This window comes from Rana temporaria, chromosome 8 (genome assembly GCF_905171775.1).
Source record: "Rana temporaria chromosome 8, aRanTem1.1, whole genome shotgun sequence".
Classification (NCBI taxonomy): domain Eukaryota; kingdom Metazoa; phylum Chordata; class Amphibia; order Anura; family Ranidae; genus Rana; species Rana temporaria.
The window spans coordinates 161,975,150-161,997,394 of NC_053496.1; the positions used below are offsets into that span (position 1 = coordinate 161,975,150).

Sequence of the window (22,245 nt, forward strand, 5' to 3'; positions counted from 1 at the left end):
AGCCACGATGACGCCGCCTGTCACAGCACGACTCCTGAAGAAACAGCACCAGTGGCTCGTTTTTTCAGTGTGCATGCGCGATGATGTATACTGAATATCAAGGTAAGCCTATAGAAAGGCTTACCTGTAGGTAAAAGTGGTGTAACAGGGTTTACAACCACTTTAATTAGCTAGTTCACCTGTAACCTAATGATGACACATTCTAGCGGTATGTAGGTGATTGTGATGATGACTAGTTCCAATCTATAATGACCAAGCGCTAACATCAGTGCGAAACGCAACTACCGCTTTGTCTCCTGCTCCATCCATTAACCACCTTTCACTTGAAGCTTCAACAGAGAGAATATTTGAAAGTGCAGCCGTCTTTGGGGATTAACTGGAGATTCACTCACCTGGAGTGGCTTGCTTTGTTTCATTGAGTATTTCACCAGAGTTTATTCTCCTAGGCACTAATTTTGAGAAGCAGACCTCTAATAAAAGCTTTATGTGTGTTCCACAATGTTGCAGGTTGCAGCATCTGATACAGAACTAACATTGATTCAAAAGAATACAATTATCTCAGACTTGATCTTTTCCCAGTAAGAAAGATGGGTAAGCAGGGATGTAGTTACCTCCAAATAAACTGGGGTTTATACGCTGAAGATACTAAAAGTTTGATAGAAGCTGGATTGCGAGCATCATTTTTTTCCGGAAGCATGCTTGTAATCCAAAGCACTTGTATATCAAAGCAAAGAAAAAATGGAAACTCAAATCATTTGTTCCGCAACCATTTATTCATAAGTCCTTCGGTTTATAGTCCATATAAAAAGATTATAGCAATGTGATTGGGTTGTGTAACCATAAAAAGTCCATCCACAAATGGAAGCCTCCACAAGCGGATTAGAAGTAAAATCCAGCAGTAGCTACAGAGTATAAAGAGAAGAGCAGCGCTTCTAAGTGTAGCAATATGGTTACATTCAGGGCTTTTTTTCTCAGACAATAGGTGCAGGAACTCCCCCTTTCCGAGTCTCCCCCTTTCTCCGCCCCCTACCCACCTCCCAGTACCGCCCCTTTTAGACAATATAGAACCAAGTATCATTTTGTGGTGCTAAGTAATTTATATGGAATTTGGTAATGATATCAAGAAAAGCAGTAAAATAGATCCCCTGCAGCCAGCAACAATAGACCCCCCTAACAACAATGGACCACACACAACAAAATTTCCCCACCAGCAACAATAGACTCACGGCAGTATCAAGAGATCTCCATACAGCCAGCATTAATAGACTCTCTGGCTGCCATCAACAATAGACCCCTCCCCCAACAGTAGATCTCTTTCAGCAACAACTGACCCCCCCCCCAGCAACATAAGACCCCGCTAGAAACAATAGGTCCCCCACCAGCAACAATAGAACCCCCCTGCAAAAATAGATCCTCAGCAGTGAGTATGAATACCCTGCAGCACACCCCAACATCCCTTGCTATTACGTAGAGTCAGTTCAAAAGGTGCCGGAAATGCGTTCCCCCGCGGTCCCGCTGAAAAAAAGCCCTGGTTACATTTAATGAAGGTACAACATTTAGCAACTCACATGGTTGGTGATTGAAAGAGGCACATCTAAGTATGCAGGCATCCAGGGTAAAGCTGTCCACATCAGGGGCAGACGCCCCCCCCCCCCCCCCCGAGAAAATAGTGAGCAGGCTGTCAGGTGACTTAGCAGGCCGGCGGGTGAGGGAGAAGGCAGGCAGGCTGCTGAGCTCTGGGACAACAGGGACACTGTCACTGGCCACTGGCAAGTGACAATCCGCATCTGATGACAGGCGTTATTTGGCAAATGACAAGCTGCTTCTGATGACAGGCGTTGTGGCAAGTGACAATCTGCATCTGATGACAGGTGACGTAGCAAGTGTCAATCTGCACCTGGTGGCAGGTCATGTGCCAAGTCACGATCCGCATCTGGTGGCAGGTGACAATCCGCATCTGGTAGCAGGCAACAGTGGCAAGTGACATGCTGCATCTGGTGGCAGGCAATGGTGGCAAGTGACAAGATGTATCTGGTGGCAAGTGACAGTGGCAAGCTGCATCTGGTGGCAGGCGATGGTGGCAAGTGACAAGCTGCATCTGATGACAGTCGACGTGCCAAGTGACAATCCACATCTGATGACAGGCGACAGTGGCAAGTGACAATCTGCATCTGGCGGCAGGCGATGGTGGCAAGTGACAATCCACATCTGGTGGTAGGCGACGGTGGCAAGTGACAATCCACATCTGGTGGTAGGCGACAGTGGCAAGTGTCACACATTTAGGGCTCCCACTGATTCTGCATTGTGGTGAGTTGAACAATTTCCTTTTATATTACAATGTACTAATAGAAATATTGCACTTCAATTACCCTGACATTAGAGATTAGACTCTGGATGCACCCCTGGCTGGGACATGGTCAGACAATGTGATAGATCCAATGTGGGTATCACTGATAAATGGTAGAAGATATTTGTTGACCAGAAAAAGATACATTTTGAAGTATGGGATTAGAAGGTATAGTCCTGTAAATGAAGGACGGACACAAAGGGGGGTAGGGAAAGTGCTGCTCACCCCTGTAAAGGTAATGAAAAAAGGAAGGGTTCCCCAGTGGGGTTTTTAGGCAGCAAAAATTATATAAACAATTACAAAGACGTACCAATTTGTTGTAAAAAAGTAAAAAAATGTGTATTTAATAAGTACACTTTTGGATTTTTTCCCAGTTATACTGTGGGTCCCTGCAGGCCACTCTTGTGGGGCATCGTTGAGGCCTTTTTGGGGGTGCTAACCACCCGTATGGAGAAAAGTAACTAGGGATCCTCAGGATTATAACCTTACTCTGGTCCAAATAGAACTGAGAAACACAATCTGTGAGTTGATAACTATATACTTTAAATTTATTTTTCACCTAAATTGTACTATGTATCTATGTATTTTATTACCATATATTTACTCTCTGTTATAGTTTGCATCATATACCCTTTCCTCCGAAGAAGACCCATATGTGGGGGTCGAAACGCGTCAGGAACAACTTGACCTGAAGATCAGCCATTCATGTTGATCAGTGTCATGTAATTTTGGTGCTATATTCTCATATGTATGTGTCCTCAGCATAAACTGTACCAGAGTTCATTATTTTACGACTTTGTACTTATTAAATACATTTTTTTACTTTTTTACAACAAATTGGTACGTCTTTGTAATTGTTTATATAATTTTTGCTGCCTAAAAACCCCACTGGGGAACCCTTCCTTTTTTCATTACCTTTACAGGGGTGAGCAGCACTTTCCCTACCCCCCTTTGTGTCCGTCCTTCATTTACATAATTTTCCGGTGGCTAAACACCTATTCTATCCCCCTTATGGACATAGGAAAGTATAATATATGAGCATTGGCATTGTGCGGCTGTACTTAGCATTTGCTTGTTTTTGTTCATGCGGGTTTGACAAATGCCCGTAACAAAATATTTAAGCATATTGCTTATCTACCCACTGCTGCACTGCCAAATACTCATGAAATCTCTATAACCATATATCCAACATGGGTTCCATATATACCTTTTGGTATTTATTGTTATCAATTGTTTGCTTGGTTATAAACAATTATATATACACTTTTTGCTCTAATGGGCATATACATGTCCATTTCTAGCATTACTAATATTCCACCTTTATATATACCAATTTTTATTATTTATCTTTTGTTTTATCCTGTAGGACCTTGTTACAGCTCTGCTGGGTGGCGCTTCCCCGCTAGGTACCTCTTTATCATGCTCTCTCCATGGCCTCTCAGTGGGGAGGGGGAGACTCAGGGCTCTGTGTTCTCTTTACTCTCCACAAGATGGCGACATTCTCGCCACTGTGGAGGTGTTTCCTCCCCACTGACGGCGTCAGTGACGTTCCCTGGTGCCGTGGGCGTCCCGCGCGTGCATGCGCATTGCGCGCGTTTGTGACGCTGCCGCGGCACTCGCGACCGCAGCAGAGGGCTGTTTTTTTTTTTTTTTTTTTTTTTTTTTTTCCTTCCTCACTGACGCTGAGGAACCCACAGCTGGGAGGGTCATCTGACCTTAATTCCTTGCTCCAGCTGGGATAGGGGGGGCGGACCTCTAGATGTGGGAGGGGATGTCCCAAGCAGAGCATTCATTTGCCAATTAGTGATTGCCAAATCCTTGACACCTGACATGCACATATTTAAATAGACTGGGTGTATACCTGACACCTGCCTGTGATCCTATCTTCATACTATGCTGGACACACCACACATAGGGTAAGGCTGCATTTTCAAATCCTGCACAAAGTTATCCTTCCTATGCCTACTAAATCTAATCAATAATATATTTCCCCATCCAGATACGCTTTTTCTTGCTCTCTCTGGAGATCGTTTCCATACTCATATTCTAAACATTTAATAAGGTATTTTTTTACTATCCTTTACATTGTGTTTTTTTTTAACATTATTCACCCCATTGGCACTAATCCCAATATTCTTACTACTATTTTATCACATTATATACAACTATTCTCACATTAATTTAATTATTTTAGCACATGCTTACTCACACCCATCCATTACACACCATTATTATTTATTCATTTATTTTTTATTCAACTAATTAACTATATATATTTATTATATTATACTAATTACATATCTTTCACTATTTAATTATAATTATCATATATATTGGCACCTCAACCCACTATTAGCCCTATATTGTAATCTTTATCGCCCTGTTACACATATAATTCCCTTTGAATTCACAATTCTATATAATTTTGATATTGTTATTAATCTTAACTCATGATATCATATAACATTTAAAATATCCTGTGCATATTTATATTAATTTAAAATTCCTATGACATATCACAGTCCCATTTTATATATGCATCATTATAATGAGCATAATGTGCATGTCTAGCGCCATCTACTTGTACAACAAGTCAATCAATCTTTATACTTTAAACATATAGTTTTTGGTATTAAAACTACTTTACATTTGAATTCCTTAATAGGCATCACTCTGGCAATTGCTTTGCTGGGCTCCCCCTCCACCTGTCCGGCCCGCACTCTCTGACTGGACTTTTGGATTTTTTCCCAGTTATACTGTGGGTCCCTGCAGGCCACTCTTGTGGGGCATCGTTGAGGCCTTTTTGGGGGTGCTAACCACCCGTATGGAGAAAAGTAACTAGGGATCCTCAGGATTATAACCTTACTCTGGTCCAAATAGAACTGAGAAACACAATCTGTGAGTTGATAACTATATACTTTAAATTTATTTTTCACCTAAATTGTACTATGTATCTATGTATTTTATTACCATATATTTACTCTCTGTTATAGTTTGCATCATATACCCTTTCCTCCGAAGAAGACCCATATGTGGGGGTCGAAACGCGTCAGGAACAACTTGACCTGAAGATCAGCCATTCATGTTGATCAGTGTCATGTAATTTTGGTGCTATATTCTCATATGTATGTGTCCTCAGCATAAACTGTACCAGAGTTCATTATTTTACGACTTTGTACTTATTAAATACATTTTTTTACTTTTTTACAACAAATTGGTACGTCTTTGTAATTGTTTATATAATTTTTGCTGCCTAAAAACCCCACTGGGGAACCCTTCCTTTTTTCATTACCTTTACAGGGGTGAGCAGCACTTTCCCTACCCCCCTTTGTGTCCGTCCTTCATTTACATAATTTTCCGGTGGCTAAACACCTATTCTATCCCCCTTATGGACATAGGAAAGTATAATATATGAGCATTGGCATTGTGCGGCTGTACTTAGCATTTGCTTGTTTTTGTTCATGCGGGTTTGACAAATGCCCGTAACAAAATATTTAAGCATATTGCTTATCTACCCACTGCTGCACTGCCAAATACTCATGAAATCTCTATAACCATATATCCAACATGGGTTCCATATATACCTTTTGGTATTTATTGTTATCAATTGTTTGCTTGGTTATAAACAATTATATATACACTTTTTGCTCTAATGGGCATATACATGTCCATTTCTAGCATTACTAATATTCCACCTTTATATATACCAATTTTTATTATTTATCTTTTGTTTTATCCTGTAGGACCTTGTTACAGCTCTGCTGGGTGGCGCTTCCCCGCTAGGTACCTCTTTATCATGCTCTCTCCATGGCCTCTCAGTGGGGAGGGGGAGACTCAGGGCTCTGTGTTCTCTTTACTCTCCACAAGATGGCGACATTCTCGCCACTGTGGAGGTGTTTCCTCCCCACTGACGGCGTCAGTGACGTTCCCTGGTGCCGTGGGCGTCCCGCGCGTGCATGCGCATTGCGCGCGTTTGTGACGCTGCCGCGGCACTCGCGACCGCAGCAGAGGGCTGGGTTTTTTTTTTTTTTTTTTTTTTTTTTTTCCTTCCTCACTGACGCTGAGGAACCCACAGCTGGGAGGGTCATCTGACCTTAATTCCTTGCTCCAGCTGGGATAGGGGGGGCGGACCTCTAGATGTGGGAGGGGATGTCCCAAGCAGAGCATTCATTTGCCAATTAGTGATTGCCAAATCCTTGACACCTGACATGCACATATTTAAATAGACTGGGTGTATACCTGACACCTGCCTGTGATCCTATCTTCATACTATGCTGGACACACCACACATAGGGTAAGGCTGCATTTTCAAATCCTGCACAAAGTTATCCTTCCTATGCCTACTAAATCTAATCAATAATATATTTCCCCATCCAGATACGCTTTTTCTTGCTCTCTCTGGAGATCGTTTCCATACTCATATTCTAAACATTTAATAAGGTATTTTTTTACTATCCTTTACATTGTGTTTTTTTTTAACATTATTCACCCCATTGGCACTAATCCCAATATTCTTACTACTATTTTATCACATTATATACAACTATTCTCACATTAATTTAATTATTTTAGCACATGCTTACTCACACCCATCCATTACACACCATTATTATTTATTTATTTATTTTTTATTCAACTAATTAACTATATATATTTATTATATTATACTAATTACATATCTTTCACTATTTAATTATAATTATCATATATATTGGCACCTCAACCCACTATTAGCCCTATATTGTAATCTTTATCGCCCTGTTACACATATAATTCCCTTTGAATTCACAATTCTATATAATTTTGATATTGTTATTAATCTTAACTCATGATATCATATAACATTTAAAATATCCTGTGCATATTTATATTAATTTAAAATTCCTATGACATATCACAGTCCCATTTTATATATGCATCATTATAATGAGCATAATGTGCATGTCTAGCGCCATCTACTTGTACAACAAGTCAATCAATCTTTATACTTTAAACATATAGTTTTTGGTATTAAAACTACTTTACATTTGAATTCCTTAATAGGCATCACTCTGGCAATTGCTTTGCTGGGCTCCCCCTCCACCTGTCCGGCCCGCACTCTCTGACTGGACTTTTGGATTTTTTCCCAGTTATACTGTGGGTCCCTGCAGGCCACTCTTGTGGGGCATCGTTGAGGCCTTTTTGGGGGTGCTAACCACCCGTATGGAGAAAAGTAACTAGGGATCCTCAGGATTATAACCTTACTCTGGTCCAAATAGAACTGAGAAACACAATCTGTGAGTTGATAACTATATACTTTAAATTTTATTTTTCACCTAAATTGTACTATGTATCTATGTATTTTATTACCATATATTTACTCTCTGTTATAGTTTGCATCATATACCCTTTCCTCCGAAGAAGACCCATATGTGGGGGTCGAAACGCGTCAGTAACAACTTGACCTGAAGATCAGCCATTCATGTTGATCAGTGTCATGTAATTTTGGTGCTATATTCTCATATGTATGTGTCCTCAGCATAAACTGTACCAGAGTTCATTATTTTACGACTTTGTACTTATTAAATACATTTTTTTACTTTTTTACAACAAATTGGTACGTCTTTGTAATTGTTTATATAATTTTTGCTGCCTAAAAACCCCACTGGGGAACCCTTCCTTTTTTCAGAAGGTATAGTCCTTTTCTGTATCATCTAGGCACTGCCAAGGAGAAGGAAGAAATTTATTTTTCTGTGTGTATTAAAGGAGTCAAATGTGAGACCAATAACTTCATTGAAATGTCTGCATAAGATTAGCCTTTCTCTGGGGTAAGGTTGGTGTTTGTCACAGATTCCATAAGTCCCTTATGAATGGACTCAACTTTGGGAACTGGAGGACCCATATACATATTTGAAGCAGCCATTGCTGGTTTGGATCTAGAGACTCCACACTGTAAGATATATAGCAGATGTTAATATCATCAGCTCAACACAACCTGTCTGGGGTCCCCTGCTGTAATGAGTTTATTGTAAGTAGGTCTCTCCCATAGTGTGCCTTTTAGGTGTTTCTCACATTGTTAATTAAGTCACCTATTGTTTTTGTCCGTCTGATCATCTCTTGCAGATGTGATTGATATTGTGACCACTGTACCTGGTTATTGAACCATTATGGGATGGTTATTGGGTTATACTTATGATAACGTGTAATGTACTTCTGGCGGATCGAATCAGCTAGAAACAGACAGGCGGATCCGTTTTCATCTGATCCCCCATAGAGGAGAACAGGGTCTGACAGGTCCGTCTCTCCACAGTGAGCAGAGATGGACCTGTTATCCACCGGCTCAGTGTGGATCAATAGATGGATCCCTTCTGAGCAAGCGAAAACTGTGGCAATGGACATTACTGTGTGAAAGAGCCCATATATCCAACCTTGTCCATTTTGGTAGTATAGTATATCGAATTATTTCAATCAGTATACCGTATATACTCGAGTATAACCTGACCCGAATATAAGCCGAGGCACCTAATTTTACTACGAAAAAATGGGAAAACGTATTGACTCGAGTATAAGCCTAGGGTGGCAAATGCAGCAGCTACTGTAAGTGGAAAAGAGGGTCAACAATGCCCATCTGCAGCCTCAACTGTGCCCACCTGCAGCCTCAACTGTGCCCATCTGCAGCCTCATGTACCTTTTGATCTCCCGATGTGTCATGCAACTGCAGTCGGCGGTCTTCCACTGTAACAGACCCCCCGCCTCCTCCTCGTCCGTGATAGAAGAAACACTGATTCAGTTTCCCAGCATTGTATCAGTGGTCAGTGTTCCGTCTATCATGGACGAGGAGGAGGCGGGGCTTTGTTAGAGTGGATGGCCACCGACTGCAGTTAAGACTGACACAGCGGGAGACCGTCACTCTAATAGAAGGGGGGCTTTTTCAGCATAAATGTGCTAAAAAGGTCAGCTTATACTCGAGTATATACGGTACTTATTTTTTAGTAATTAACCACTTGCCGCCCGCCAATGACATATTGACGTCGGCAAAGTGGTTGTAGAATCCTGACCGGACGTCATATGACGTCCTCAGGATTCTGAGCCCCAGGGGCGCGCATCGCGGCGATCGTTGTTGCGGGGTGTCAGTCTGACACCCTGCAACACCGATCAAGGTAAAGAGTCTCTCACAGAGACTCTTTACCACGTGATCAGCCGTGTCCAATCACGGCTGTTCACGATGTAAATAGGGAATGCCGGTAATCAGCTTTTCCTCACTCGCGTCTGTCAGACGCGAGTAGAGGAGAGCCGATCGGCTGCTCCTGTGACAAGGGGGGGTTTGTGCTGATCGATCATCAGCACAGCCCCCCAGAGGATGCCCACTGGACCACCAGGGATGCCCACTAGACCATATAGACCACAGAAATAAAAAATAAATAATAAAAAAAGGATGCCACCCTAGACCACCAGGGATGAGGAGGACACAAAAAATGGATGCCAATCAGTGCCGCAATGGATGCCAATCAGTGCCCACAATGGGCATCACTGATTGGCAGGCATTGTTTGGCACTGATTGGCATCCATTAGTACAACACATACAATAGTGCCCATCTATGCCCATCCGTGCCACCTATCAGTGCCCATCCATGCCGCCTATCAGTGCCCGTCCGTGCCGCCTATCCGTGCCCGTCCATGCCGCCTATCCGTGCCCAGCCATGCCGCCTATCCGTGCCCATCTGTGCCACCTATCCGTGCCCATGCGTGCCGCCTATCCAAGCCCATCCATGCCGCCTATCAGTGCCCATCCGTGCCGCCCATCAGTGCCGCATATTAGTGCCCATCAATGCCAACACATCAGTGCCACCTCATTGGTGCCCATCAGTGCCGCCTTATCAGTGCCCGTCAGTGCAGTACCATCAGTGAAGGAGAAAACGTACTTATTTACAATGTTTTATAACAGAAACAAAAAAAAACATATTTTTTTCTAAATTTTCGGTCATTTTTTTATTTTTATTGCAGAAAATAAATATCCCAGAGGTGATCAAATACCACCAAAAGAAAGCTCTATTTGTGGGTACAAAATGATAAAAATTTTGTTTGGGTACAGTGTAGCATGACCGCGCAATTGTCATTCAAAATGCAACAGCGCTGAAAGCTAAAAATTGGTCTGGGTGGGAAGGTGTACAAGTGCCCGATATGGAAGTGGTTAATGTATTAAAGAAATTAAACATATAGGCCCAGATTCACAAAGCACTTACGTCGACGTATAACACGTTACGCCGACGTAAGTGCTAATGTGCGCCGGCGTATGTGTGCGCCAGACCCACAAACCAACATGCGCCTAAAAACAGGTTACACCCCGCCGACGTAGCTTGCACACGCCGGCGTAGGGTGGGCGCACATATGGGCTGGGCGCATGGTGCTGCTCTCATTGATTAGCCATTCAAACATGCAAATTAGGGAAATACACTGATTCACGAACGTGCGAGTGCCCGGCGCATACTACGCAAGATGCGCGTAAGTTGTACGTCCGGCGTAAAGTTATTCCAAATAAATGAGGTGCAACCCGGCAACAGACACGCACAGGTCTGCACCAGGGAACACAAGCCGGCGTATTGTGCATTGGACGTGTGTCTGGCTGGGCGTATGTTATGTTCATGGCGTACGCAGTGATCCGGCGTAGCTTAGGCAGTTGTGCCGGCGTGGTTGTGAGCAGGCGCAGGGGGGTGCTGTGCATGCGTCCATGTCACGGCGCATGCGCAGTTCGTGATACGTACCTGTCTGGTGCTCGGCCCATCATTTGCATGGGGTCACGTCTCATTTCCATGGGTTCACGCCCACTTCCACCTATGCCGGCATGCGCCTTCGAAACCCACGCCACGCTGGTGCAGCGTTGGGAGCACTGGCTTGCTGAATGCAATGCTTGCCTCTCCGCGCTACGTTGGCGTAGCGTACAGTGTTTGCTCTACGGCGGCGTAATGTGCGCCTTGCTCTCTGTGAATCTGGGCCATACTGTTCTGCCCATATTATTCATAGCAAATATGTGCAATGTTAGTTTGACGTTGCTGCCATCTAGTGGTCAGAGTTAATTATTTTGCTTACAGGAAGCTGTATTTTCCTCAGAAAGGCAGTAACCTTTAACCTGGAACTGTATTTCCTCCATTTCATGCCTGCTCCTGGATATAAGCAGGCTCATGCATGAGAAGCTCTCAATACATTCCTGGACTAGTGATGGAATTGTCTGTAAGTACTCTTACTGATGGACTGAGGCTGCTGTGTAATGTTTAATGTACTGACACATATGTTTTGTTTAAGCTTATGTTGAAGTTTTACAAAGTTATTCAGAAAAAAGAATACATACAGATCTGATGTCTCACGTTTCTTGACTTCTGAATTATTGTTAAGCTGTCTGACTAGTGTTATACAACAGTTCAATAACGCGAACCAGAACATATACAGTATACAAAACTTTATATTCTATTTATATAATGACCAGAATAACACTTACAAGTGCCTGTTGGCATTGCTTCAGAGCTTCATTGTAACTATAATAGCTATAGTAACTGTAACTGTAAATGTAGCACCGCAGGGTTGCCAAATCGGCAATATTTAAGATCACAGCTATCATGCTGAAAATGGAGCTAATGATGTTCAGAGTCAGAGAGCCTTTGATCTGTAAAGTAAAAACAGGTAGAATACATCAATGATATAAAAAGACTGTTGATGTTATTGTTGTAACATTTGAAAGTGCTAAAGCGGTATTAAACCCAAAAATATAATATATTGCAGCTTATCAATCAGTAGATGTGGTGGCTGCATTTCTTTTTGTTATGTTTTCTGTTTAGAGTGCCCCACTCTGGGTAAAGGAGCACAGGGGGCACCTTTGGAAAGCAAAAGCAACATTGTCAGTCTGGGGGGTGGTTAGTGTAAGGCCCCATACACACGATAGAATCCATCCGCTGAAAAATCCCAGCGAATGGGTTTCAGCGGATAGATCCTATGGTGTGTACACTCCAGCGGATATTTTTCATAATCGTCATAATCGCAGCGACGGCGCGACACGTCATTGCCAGAGGATTTCGGCGAGGATTTCAATGCGATGGTGAGTACACTCCATCGCATTGAAATCCGCACAAATCCTCGAGAGGATTTATCCGCGGAAACGGTCCGCTGGACCGTATTCGCGGATAAAGCCTCTCGTGTGTATGGGGCCCTAGTGTATTTAAATCTGCTAGTGCATCTAACAAATTGAAGCCAAACACCAGCTTACACTTTATCACAAAAGGAACAAAACCTGTGAAAAATTTTAACTTATAAAGATTTTATATAAATTAATAAAAGCTGATCACAACCTGAGGCCCTCCAGCTACTTCTGAACTATGTTCCATTATGCCTCTGCCTCTGGAAGTCATGCTTGTAATTGTCAGTCTTGCAATGCCTCATGGAACATGTAGTTCCACAACAGCTGGAAGGCTGCAGTTTGCACCACCCCTTTAACTGCTACATCTGTGTGCTTGTTCTGTTGAACAAAAAAAATAACAGACCTTACGGCTAGATAACCAGGGGCAAATAAAAGAAAGAAAGCTTTAAAAACATCACTAATGACATCACGCCTAAGAAGTGAAAAGCTCCAATATAATAGATGTTTGCTTTTGGGTTTAATATCACTTTAAATCAAATAAATCATATAAAACTAATATCAAATATAAAATTACAATATATAAAGTCCATAAATAAATGATTAAAGTTCATGTGAATCCAGGGAGGTTTTTCCAGTGCAACTTCAACTTAATCGGATGTGCAGTATAAAGTCCCAAGACAAACATCAGTGCAAAATTTGTGCTCCCCTCTGTGTGCCCTCTGACTCACCAGAGATCCTGGACTCCCATAACAGAAGTCGGATGCGCTTTGAGAGGGTGGCTGGGCTTAGTAGTCCCACTGGCTGTATCACTGCGGATTGCGTTGTCCTCACTGAGCCAGCAGAAATCCCAGAATCCCATAGAGAAATGTGCAAACATTATGGGGACTGCAGGGCTCTGTGGTCCCACAGCCTGTGACTCCAGCTACAAAAGGTGTTGTCCTCAACGAACCTCCGGGGATGGGTACAAATGGCAAAAGAAGCCATATAGCGTAATTCCGTATATTTATTGTATAAAATCCCAAATTCCAGGTAATCCACTCATATACTAAAACATTAAAAACAATGTGAAACTGAAAGTAGCCAGCAGGAAATATCACCACCTGAGGTCACCTGAAAGGGGTTTTTTTCCCGCCCATGGGTCGTTTTCAAAGGATCGTTTTCGGTTTTACATTGCTACAATACCGAAGGGCCAGCGTGTGACGGTATTAGAATGATATCCCCGTCAAATATTCCCTTCTTCCATAAAGAGCATCACCCAATATTCCACGAGGAGGAACATTCCTGGAATCGCCCCAATAAGCCACACATGGGTCAGCGCTTACTGCTGGAACAAGACAGATTTTAATGGTTTCTTCTCAGCTTTATATACAGTACCAGGCATTAAAGCAACAATGAGATCTCCACCCCCCCTAATCACACACTAAGGTTAAATACTACAACATTCTAGATAGGTCGGCACCGGCCTATAATTATCATGTCTAATCACTGCACATTCCTTAATTAATGGCATCAAACAAACCACCTTCACACACTGAGTTTCCTAGGCAGACGTTTCGTCTCTGCATGCCGCTTGACACCTATTCACACCTCTGAGCATCAATAGGTTTTAGACAGTGTTATTACACAATTAAAGGCCTTTCAAAAGCTAGCCTTATTTAACATATTAACAGTCTTCACAGAGAGATGAGTCACACATGAAATCACCTTTTCATCTAACCCACAGCATTAAACTAGCAGGGAGAGAATTAGACTGAAGCATATTTGATGTTTGCATAAAAGTCTGTCACAATGGCCCCCCTTTTTCTCCCTGCTCCGGCAACTCGGTTGGACCTTTCCTGGTCCAGTAGGGTTGACGGGTTCAGAGCTTTTAGTCCGAGGTTAACTCCGTTTGGCGTGACAATCCATCGGCATTCCCGTTTTGCTTGCCTGGGCGATAATGAATCGTAAAGTCATAGGGCTGTAAGGCCAAGCTCCAGCGTAGCAACCGGGCGTTGTCCCCTGAAACCCGGTTAAGCCACACCAAGGGGTTGTGATCGGTGATGAGAGTGAAAGCCCGGCCATAAAGGTAAGGTGTGAGGTTTTTTTTTGAGTGCCCATACCAAGGCCAAACACTCTTTTTCAATGGTGGCGTAACTGACCTCCCTTGGCAACTGCTTCAGACTCAGGTATGACACCGAGTCGTCAGATCACACACCGGTTAGTCCCCAAGTCTTTGTGCGATCTGCATAGTCACCAGCAGTCAGTGTGAAGACGGCGAATGGGTCTGTGCGCCGCCGTCTAGGTGTCCCGCTATGGGAGGGGGCAGGTTATGGCTCTGAAGTGACAATCCCAGGAGATTCATAAAAAAAGTAAAAGTTATATTTGTTGAAATGCTGTAGCACTGGTGCTCAGAGTTCGGGGGGAGGGGATCAGTGCCCCATAGGGTCAGCCACCCTCTGCTCCCTCCGCAGCCGCCGGTTCTCCTCTTTGAGCTTCTCCAGCTCCATCTCCAGTTCATGGAGCCTGGGGGGGTCAGCCTGCTGTGACCTCAGGTGGTTGTTCTCCTCCTCCATGCAGCTTATGCACTCCTCCAGATCCATGTACTCACAGATCAGCTCCTGCTTGCTCATGTCCTGCAGGCTCTCCACGTGGTCCTTCATCATCAGGAACTGGGTGGTGGTGTAAGGGGCCCCTGGTGGGCCCTTGGCGAACCTCTTGGCCCGCATCTGGGACGCCCTCTGCGACTCCCTCTCCTCCAGTCGCTTCTTCTCCTCCCAGGTCAGCTTGTTATACGGCTTCCAGGACCTCTTCTTCTTGGAGGGTGGCCGGCGGTGCCTCATTCTGCCCAGCTCCCTCCAGGGCCCCTCCGGCTCATGGCTGTCGCCCATGACCAGCTGACAATGGTGTTCCCTGTTGTCCGTAATAACAGATTGTACCATGAGGGCTTCGTAAGGGGTGCCCAATGGTTCTTCCCGACCCAGCTCCTGGGGATCCCAAGCCGAGTCTACACAATGGGCTGCTGCTGGTGGGCGGTACCCAGGTTGAGACCAATTTGACCTGGTGTTGTCATTCAGGGGGCAATTCTGCTTGAAGTGACCCAGCTGTTTGTACCGGAAGCAGCGTTGTTCGTTGTACTCCTGGCGTGGATAGCGAGGGCTAGATGTCACCGGTCTGTTAGGAGGTTGGTATCTAGCGGCTGGTGGGTGTGAGGGCACCGTTGGTCGTGGAGGTTGTACCTGTGGTGTGACCTGGTTCGTCTTGCGAGTATCCGCATATTCATCCGCCAGCTTAGCGGCCTCTGGTAGAGTCATGGGCCTGCGATCTCTCACCCAGTCTTTGACGTCCGTCTGGATGTGATTGTAAAATTGCTCCAGGAGCATTAGTTGCAAAATGTCCTCTGCGGTGGTGGCCTGGCTGCTGTTAACCCAGTTAGAGGCCGACAGGGATAACTGGCATGCCCATTCCGCGTAAGAGTCTTTTGTGGTTTTGCGTGAATCCCTGAACTTCTGTCGGTGGGACTCTGGGTTTACTGCATAACGAGCCAGGAGCACTTCTTTAACCCTGGCGTAGCTATGGATATCTTGATCTGGCACGGTCCGGAAAGCATCAGAAGCTTTGCCTGACAGTTTGCCTGACAATATTGCAACCCACTCTCCTCTAGCTATTCGGTGCAGGTTACATTGTCGCTCAAAATCTGCCAGGTAGTTATGAATTTCACAGTCCTTTTCATCAAAAGCTTTAAAAGCGCTAAACGGAATCTTCCTTGTGTCTGCTGTGCTGTACTCACTGTTTGGAGAATGTGCGGCTGCTTGTTGGACTGCTGCCAGTTTTAACTGTAGTTCTGCGTCTCTTATTTGTTTATCCTTCTGTAGTTCTGCGTCTCTTATTTGTTTAGCCTCCTTTGCTAACAGGTCCATCACTTTCAGCACCACATCCGCCGTTGGGTTCGGACCGAACCATGCTAGCTTCTCTCTCATTACTTTGTTGGCTGGCGATTCCTCCTCCTGAATCACTGGTGTCTCCATCTCTTGTACTGCTGGCGTTGCTGCAATCCCGTCCTCCTGGTCTATCTCCATTAATTCTGCTATGATGACCCGCTTGGTTTTGTTGCTAGCAATCCTTCCACGAACTTCCAGTAGTTCTTCCAGTGTCTGCTTGGAATCCGGGTGTAAAGGGGAATAGAAGGGAAAATCCCACCGCTGCCAACCAATTGTGACGGTATTAGAATGATATCCCCGTCAAATATTCCCTTCTTCCATAAAGAGCATCACCCAATATTCCACGAGGAGGAACATTCCTGGAATCGCCCCAATAAGCCACACATGGGTCAGCGCTTACTGCTGGAACAAGACAGATTTTAATGGTTTCTTATAAGCTTTATATACAGTACCAGGCATTAAAGCAACAATGAGATCTCCACCCCCCCTAATCACACACTAAGGCTAATTACTACAACATTCTAGACAGGTCGGCACCGGCCTATAATTATCATGTCTAATCACTGCACATTCCTTAATTAATGGCATCAAACAAACCACCTTCACACACTGAGTTTCCTAGGCAGACGTTTCGTCTCCGCATGCCGCTTGACACCTATTCACACCTCTGAGCATCAATAGGTTTTAGACAGTGTTATCACACAATTAAAGGCCTTTCAAAAGCTAGCCTTATTTAACATATTAACAGTCTTCACAGAGAGATGACTCACATATGAAATCACCTTTTCATCTAACCCACAGCATTAAACTAGCAGGGAGAGAATTAGACTGAAGCATATTTGATGTTTGCATAAAAGTCTGTCACACAGCGGTTCCTGCCTGTAAAAGGGTTTTTGCTTTGACGTGGCTTGTAATGCAATGTCCAGTGTCCAGCTTACATTCTTGTGGCTACTGATCCCAGCATCACCTCTTCAGCCACCTGGCTCCAGCTGATTCTCTCTATAGCCCTCCTGGCTACTTCTCCACAGTCCTCCCAGACTGCACACTCACCAGCCCACCCAGCTGACTTCCCCATGAGAACTTCTGGACATTAGGGATGAGCTTTGTATTCGAGTCGAACTCATGTTCGACTCGAACATCGTATGTTCGATCGTTCGTCGAATTACGAACGTTTTGGGCCGTTCGTGCCAAATTTTAGATACGTTTCACAGCCCATAATTCACTGCGGCATCGCAGTGCATTGCTGGCTGATGATTGGCCAAGCATGCACTATGACCCGCATGCTTGGCCAATCACAGCTTGCAATAAATGGAAAGCCATAATTGGTTTTGGCCAATTATGGCTCAGGGGGTTTAGTACACGCCCCACACTATAAAAGGCCGCCTGCAGGTCAGCCTTGTGTAGTGTGTTGCGGTGGTTAAAAGAGAGAGAGACAGAGAGAGTGTCATTTTTAGTAGGTAGAGCAGGCAGGCAGGCTAGTTAGTTAAAGTTACAGTGTGTAGAGGATATATATGCATCCTAGGTGTTGTATATATATTGTGCTAGCTGCAGTATTCTCACGTGGTGTATTGCCTGTGTCCTCTGCAGTGTGCACCATAAAGCTACTTGGTGTGTACTGCCTGGGTCCTCTGCAGTTTGCGCCTAAAGCTATGTGGTGTGTACTGCCCGTGTCCTCTGTAGTTTGCACCTAAGGCCCCATTCACACCTAGGCGTTTTTACGCCTGAAGCGCACTGCTCACAAACGCCAGAGGGGAGAATTAACATTATTCCCTATGGTGACTGTTCACGCCTGAACGCCCAAACGCCTGTCGCGCGAAGCTCAAACAAGTCCCGGACCTTTTTTTGTCGCGCGAATCGAGCGACAGAGGCGTTTGAGCGTTTTTTTTCCCCCATAGAAAGTAATGGGAAACGCGCGTATTGAGCGTATCGCGCGACAACAGGCGTTTGCTATGGGCGTTTCGGCGCTTTAATCAATAGAACTTGTCGCCCATGCAGAAGATTAAAAAAAATCTACCAACATAGCAACAAGTGATGAAAAGATGATAATTTTTCCTATTGGCTAAAATAAGAAACGCCAAAGTACAAAAACGTCGCACGACGCTGTATGCAAACGCGCAAATAAGCATGAATACGCGCGAAAAAAAACGCCCGAAAAAACGACCGAACGCCCTACGCTCAGGTGTGAATGCAGCCTAAAGCTACGTAGTGTGTGTACTGCCCGTGTCCTCTGCAGATTGCACCTAAAGCTACGTGGTGTGTGTACTGCCTGTGTCTGTGCTATTTTTCTCAATGATTTTCATCCATATTGCAGGGACCACCAGACATTACATTAAAGCCGCAAGCAGTTTTAAATTACTTTTTTCTTATAGTAATCTCATTTTGTGCAGGGACAGTTCTAAACATGTGCCACTTCACAGGCATACTATAGACACCCAGCACAATATTTAAAGGAATTTCTCATTTTTTATTTTTTTTATTTAAGCATCATTAAAATCACTGCTCCAGAAAAAACGACCGTTTTTAAAACCTTTTTTTCCATTGATACATGTTCCCTGGGGCAAGACCCGGGTTCTCAAAGACGTTTTACGACAATAACTTGCATATTAGGCTTTAAAATGAGCACTTTTGAATTCGAACGTTCGAGTCCCATAGACGTCAATGGGGTTGATTGATTTGATTGATTTAATAAATTTATAATGCGCCAAATACTGACCCGTCAGGGCAGTGTCTAAGCGCAGAAGACATAACTGTAAATAGATAAATCAAGTCAAGGAGGGAAAGAAATAGAAGGAAAAGAAAAAAGGAGAGCAAAAAAATAAAAAACAGATCACCAGGGAACAGAAGGGAGAACTAACATGACTCTGCCTGCTTTTCCTGAAAAAAACAAGTTTTTAGCCTTTTACGAAAGGACATAATAGAGGGGAGAGACCGAATGGAAACAGGGAGACTATTCCATAGAGCCGCTGCCCTCACAGAATAGCGTCTGCCCCCAAAGGTAAGCAAACGGGCAGATGGGCAAGTGACAAGACCGGCTGTTAGTGATCTAAGTGCTCGTGCAGGAGCATATCGCGTTATCAAGGAATTCAGATATTGCGGGCCCGTCCCATGATAAGCGCGATAGGCAAGACAAAGAGCCTTAAACTCAACGCGATCTACCACAGTGAGCCAGTGCAGTGATCGCAGGGTAGGGGTAATATGCTCCCGCCTATTTAGGCCGGAGATTAGTCTAGCGGCCTGGTTCTGGACGAGCTAGATTTTCCTCAGCCACTTTAGAGGCATACCCAAATACACAATGCTGTTAAAGTCAATTCGGGAGTTGACGAGAGATTGAACCAAGACTTTCCGGTGGTACTGAGAAAACAGATTCTTGACCTTTCTCAGACACCTGATGTAATACAGTGCGTTGCGGATACATTGATTGACTTGGGGTATCCAATTCAGATTACAGTCAAAGATTGTCCCCAGGACGCGGACTTGATTCACTGGAACAGGACACGGCCCAAGGCTCGTAGGCCATTTTCCCAGAAAGACAGCTGGATCAATATGTCCAGAGATGAGAATTTCTGTCTTTTTAGCATTTAGACTAAGGGAATTGTGATCCATCCACTGTTTGATGTCTAATAGACAGGAAGCAAGCTGCAGACCAGGAGCAGGGTTGGATAGGCTGTCGACGACCAACTAAACTTTCGTGCGAATGGTCGGTCCGTTCAAAGGTTCTGGTGCGAACCGAATGGGGGGGTGTTCGGCTCTTCCCTACTGGACATGCTGTCCTCACACTTGCTTCCGTGTCCCCAGGAAGCATTTCCTGTGTTGTAGAGGATTCCTCCAGCACCCAAGCCCCAGGCCAGAGGTCACCCCCTCCAGGAAAGGGGGTACCCTCAAGGGCCACAACAGCCTCCTTCTACCTCTTCTACCCATCTCCAACTGGCTAGCACGTCCCAGGAGTATTTAAGAGGTGCCCGCCCCCTGCCAGCCCTCTTGGCCAGGGATTGGCTGGGGCCCTCATCATTACTCCATGCAGCTCCTCCTAGACTTCCTCCTCCACTTCTGGAAGCTTCTGCAAGGTTTCAGAGAGCAGGGGGAGTTACTAGAGGTGCTGCTTGATGAGTCATCCAGCCTCCCTTAGTCACTCAGCCCTGGCCCAGATTCAACCCAGCCTGGCTCTCAGCCAGGCCAGTTTACCTACACTAACAACCATGTACACTAATCTAGCACACTGGATATAGGGTGCTACACTGGTGACTATAAGGCTCTATATGAATGTAGCACCCTCCTAGTTAGGCTGCTAGGTAAATTTAGCCTTGGCTTCCACTTCACAGGATCAATGATTGTTTGGTATGGTCTGCTCAGAGTTTTAAAGACTTAAAGTCTCATCGAGCATGCACAGGTTTCCATGGAGGCAGGTAAGTATACAGACGCCCGGGTTTCTCGGCAGGAAAACACTGCAGAGAATCACGATAAGAAAATAGAGAGCAAGTTCTCAGATTTTCTCGTTGAGATTCCAGGCAGTTTTCTCGACGAGAAACCATACACACACACGGTTTTCTCGTTTTTTTGCTGGGAAAACCATGCGTGTGTATGAGGCTTGAGAGTTTGATTATTTCCCCCTGCATCTAGGACAATGGTTCTCAACCTTCCTAGTTTTATTTCTCTCAATCCTAATTTATTTTCTTTTTTTTCCCCCACCCCTCTTTCTAGCCATATTTATTGTTCTTTCTCTTTGTTCCTTTTCCTCTCCCTTCCATGTATTCTCTATTTTTATTCCTTCTGCTACTCCTTGGTTGGGGTGGGGGGGGGATGAGTGGCAGTGCTGGGGGTAGTTCTGATCAGCCAACTTAGGTGCTCTTGATCCAGGTCATCTGCTGATCTGAGAACTGTAGTGAGGACTTTTAATGGCAAATATAATCACAGGCAGTGTTACTCACTGTGTCTCTGGCTTCGTGATGTCTCGCAGCAGTGACCCCTATGCTGAAATCAGGAGATAGGGTCTCTTTCAGCCCCTCCCACTTCACATTCCTCACCAGTCAGCTGACCTTTAGTGTCTGCCCCCAGCCATGCTGTCAACCGAATGGGCGGCTGCAAAGAGGTTCAGTGGGCGGCCACGGGCTCTAGGGTCAGACCTGCTGGGCTGCTGCAAAAAAGGCTGAGAGAGTGGTGCGGGATTCAGGAACAGCCCAGGATTCGGTGACCCCTGGCAAATTGTCATTCGACCCCCAGGTTGAGAACCACTGATCTAGGAGATGTTTCTAGAGCTTAGGGTTGGAGGATTCAAACGCCCAGTCTGAATATTCAGCAGGGCCTAGCAAATCCCCAGGGAGGTGTGCCCAGATGGAGCTAGGTTGCTGGTAGTCTGGAGCCCTGAGGAGACCCCGTGGGTATGGATTTCTGAGAGGAAAGGGGCTACATGCCCCTGGAGCCCTATGGACTGAATACTGGACCACTTTGTAAGAGGCTGCATCTATGGACTGTAAAGTCTTTACCTGTGCTCATGCTACTTCATGACCTCAGCTGTAAACTGTGGACTGTTTCAGTGTGCCTTTACTTGTGCTCATACTACTTCATGGTCCCCAACCGTGAACTGTGGACTGTTTTTCTGCCTTTGCCTGTACTCATACTACTTCATGGTCCCCAGCCATGAACCGTGGACTGTTCCAGTGTGCCTTTACCTGTGCTCATACTACTTCATGGTCCCCAGCTGTGAACCATACACTGTTTCAGTCTGCCTATACAGTATAGTGCTACAGCTTCTAAGCAAGAAGTGTCCCCTGCTAGCAATACTCTAATGCCCTGTACACACGATCGGAAATTCCGACAAGAAAACCGTGGATTTTTTTCAGACGAAATTTTAGCTCACACTTGTGTTGCATACACACGGT

The 22,245-nt window shown here is 44.7% G+C and overlaps 1 protein-coding gene and 2 long non-coding RNA genes across 3 annotated transcripts in view; 2 read left to right on the top strand and 1 right to left on the bottom strand.

The window, feature by feature from the left end:
- The window catches only part of LOC120909308 (membrane-spanning 4-domains subfamily A member 4D-like), a 79,840-nt gene that overhangs the window by 16,199 nt on the left and 41,396 nt on the right, over positions 1 to 22,245 (bottom strand). Inside the window, exon 5 of the mRNA XM_040321056.1 lies at positions 11,820 to 11,984. Within this exon, the coding sequence (XP_040176990.1) occupies positions 11,820 to 11,984 (165 nt within the window). The remainder of the gene's footprint in view (positions 1 to 11,819; positions 11,985 to 22,245) is intronic.
- Positions 4,103 to 5,149, top strand: LOC120909318. The gene is made up of 3 exons (XR_005741244.1): positions 4,103 to 4,263; positions 4,347 to 4,409; positions 5,013 to 5,149. It is a non-coding gene; the product is annotated as an uncharacterized LOC120909318 (long non-coding RNA).
- Positions 6,481 to 7,527, top strand: LOC120909319. The gene is made up of 3 exons (XR_005741245.1): positions 6,481 to 6,641; positions 6,725 to 6,787; positions 7,391 to 7,527. It is a non-coding gene; the product is annotated as an uncharacterized LOC120909319 (long non-coding RNA).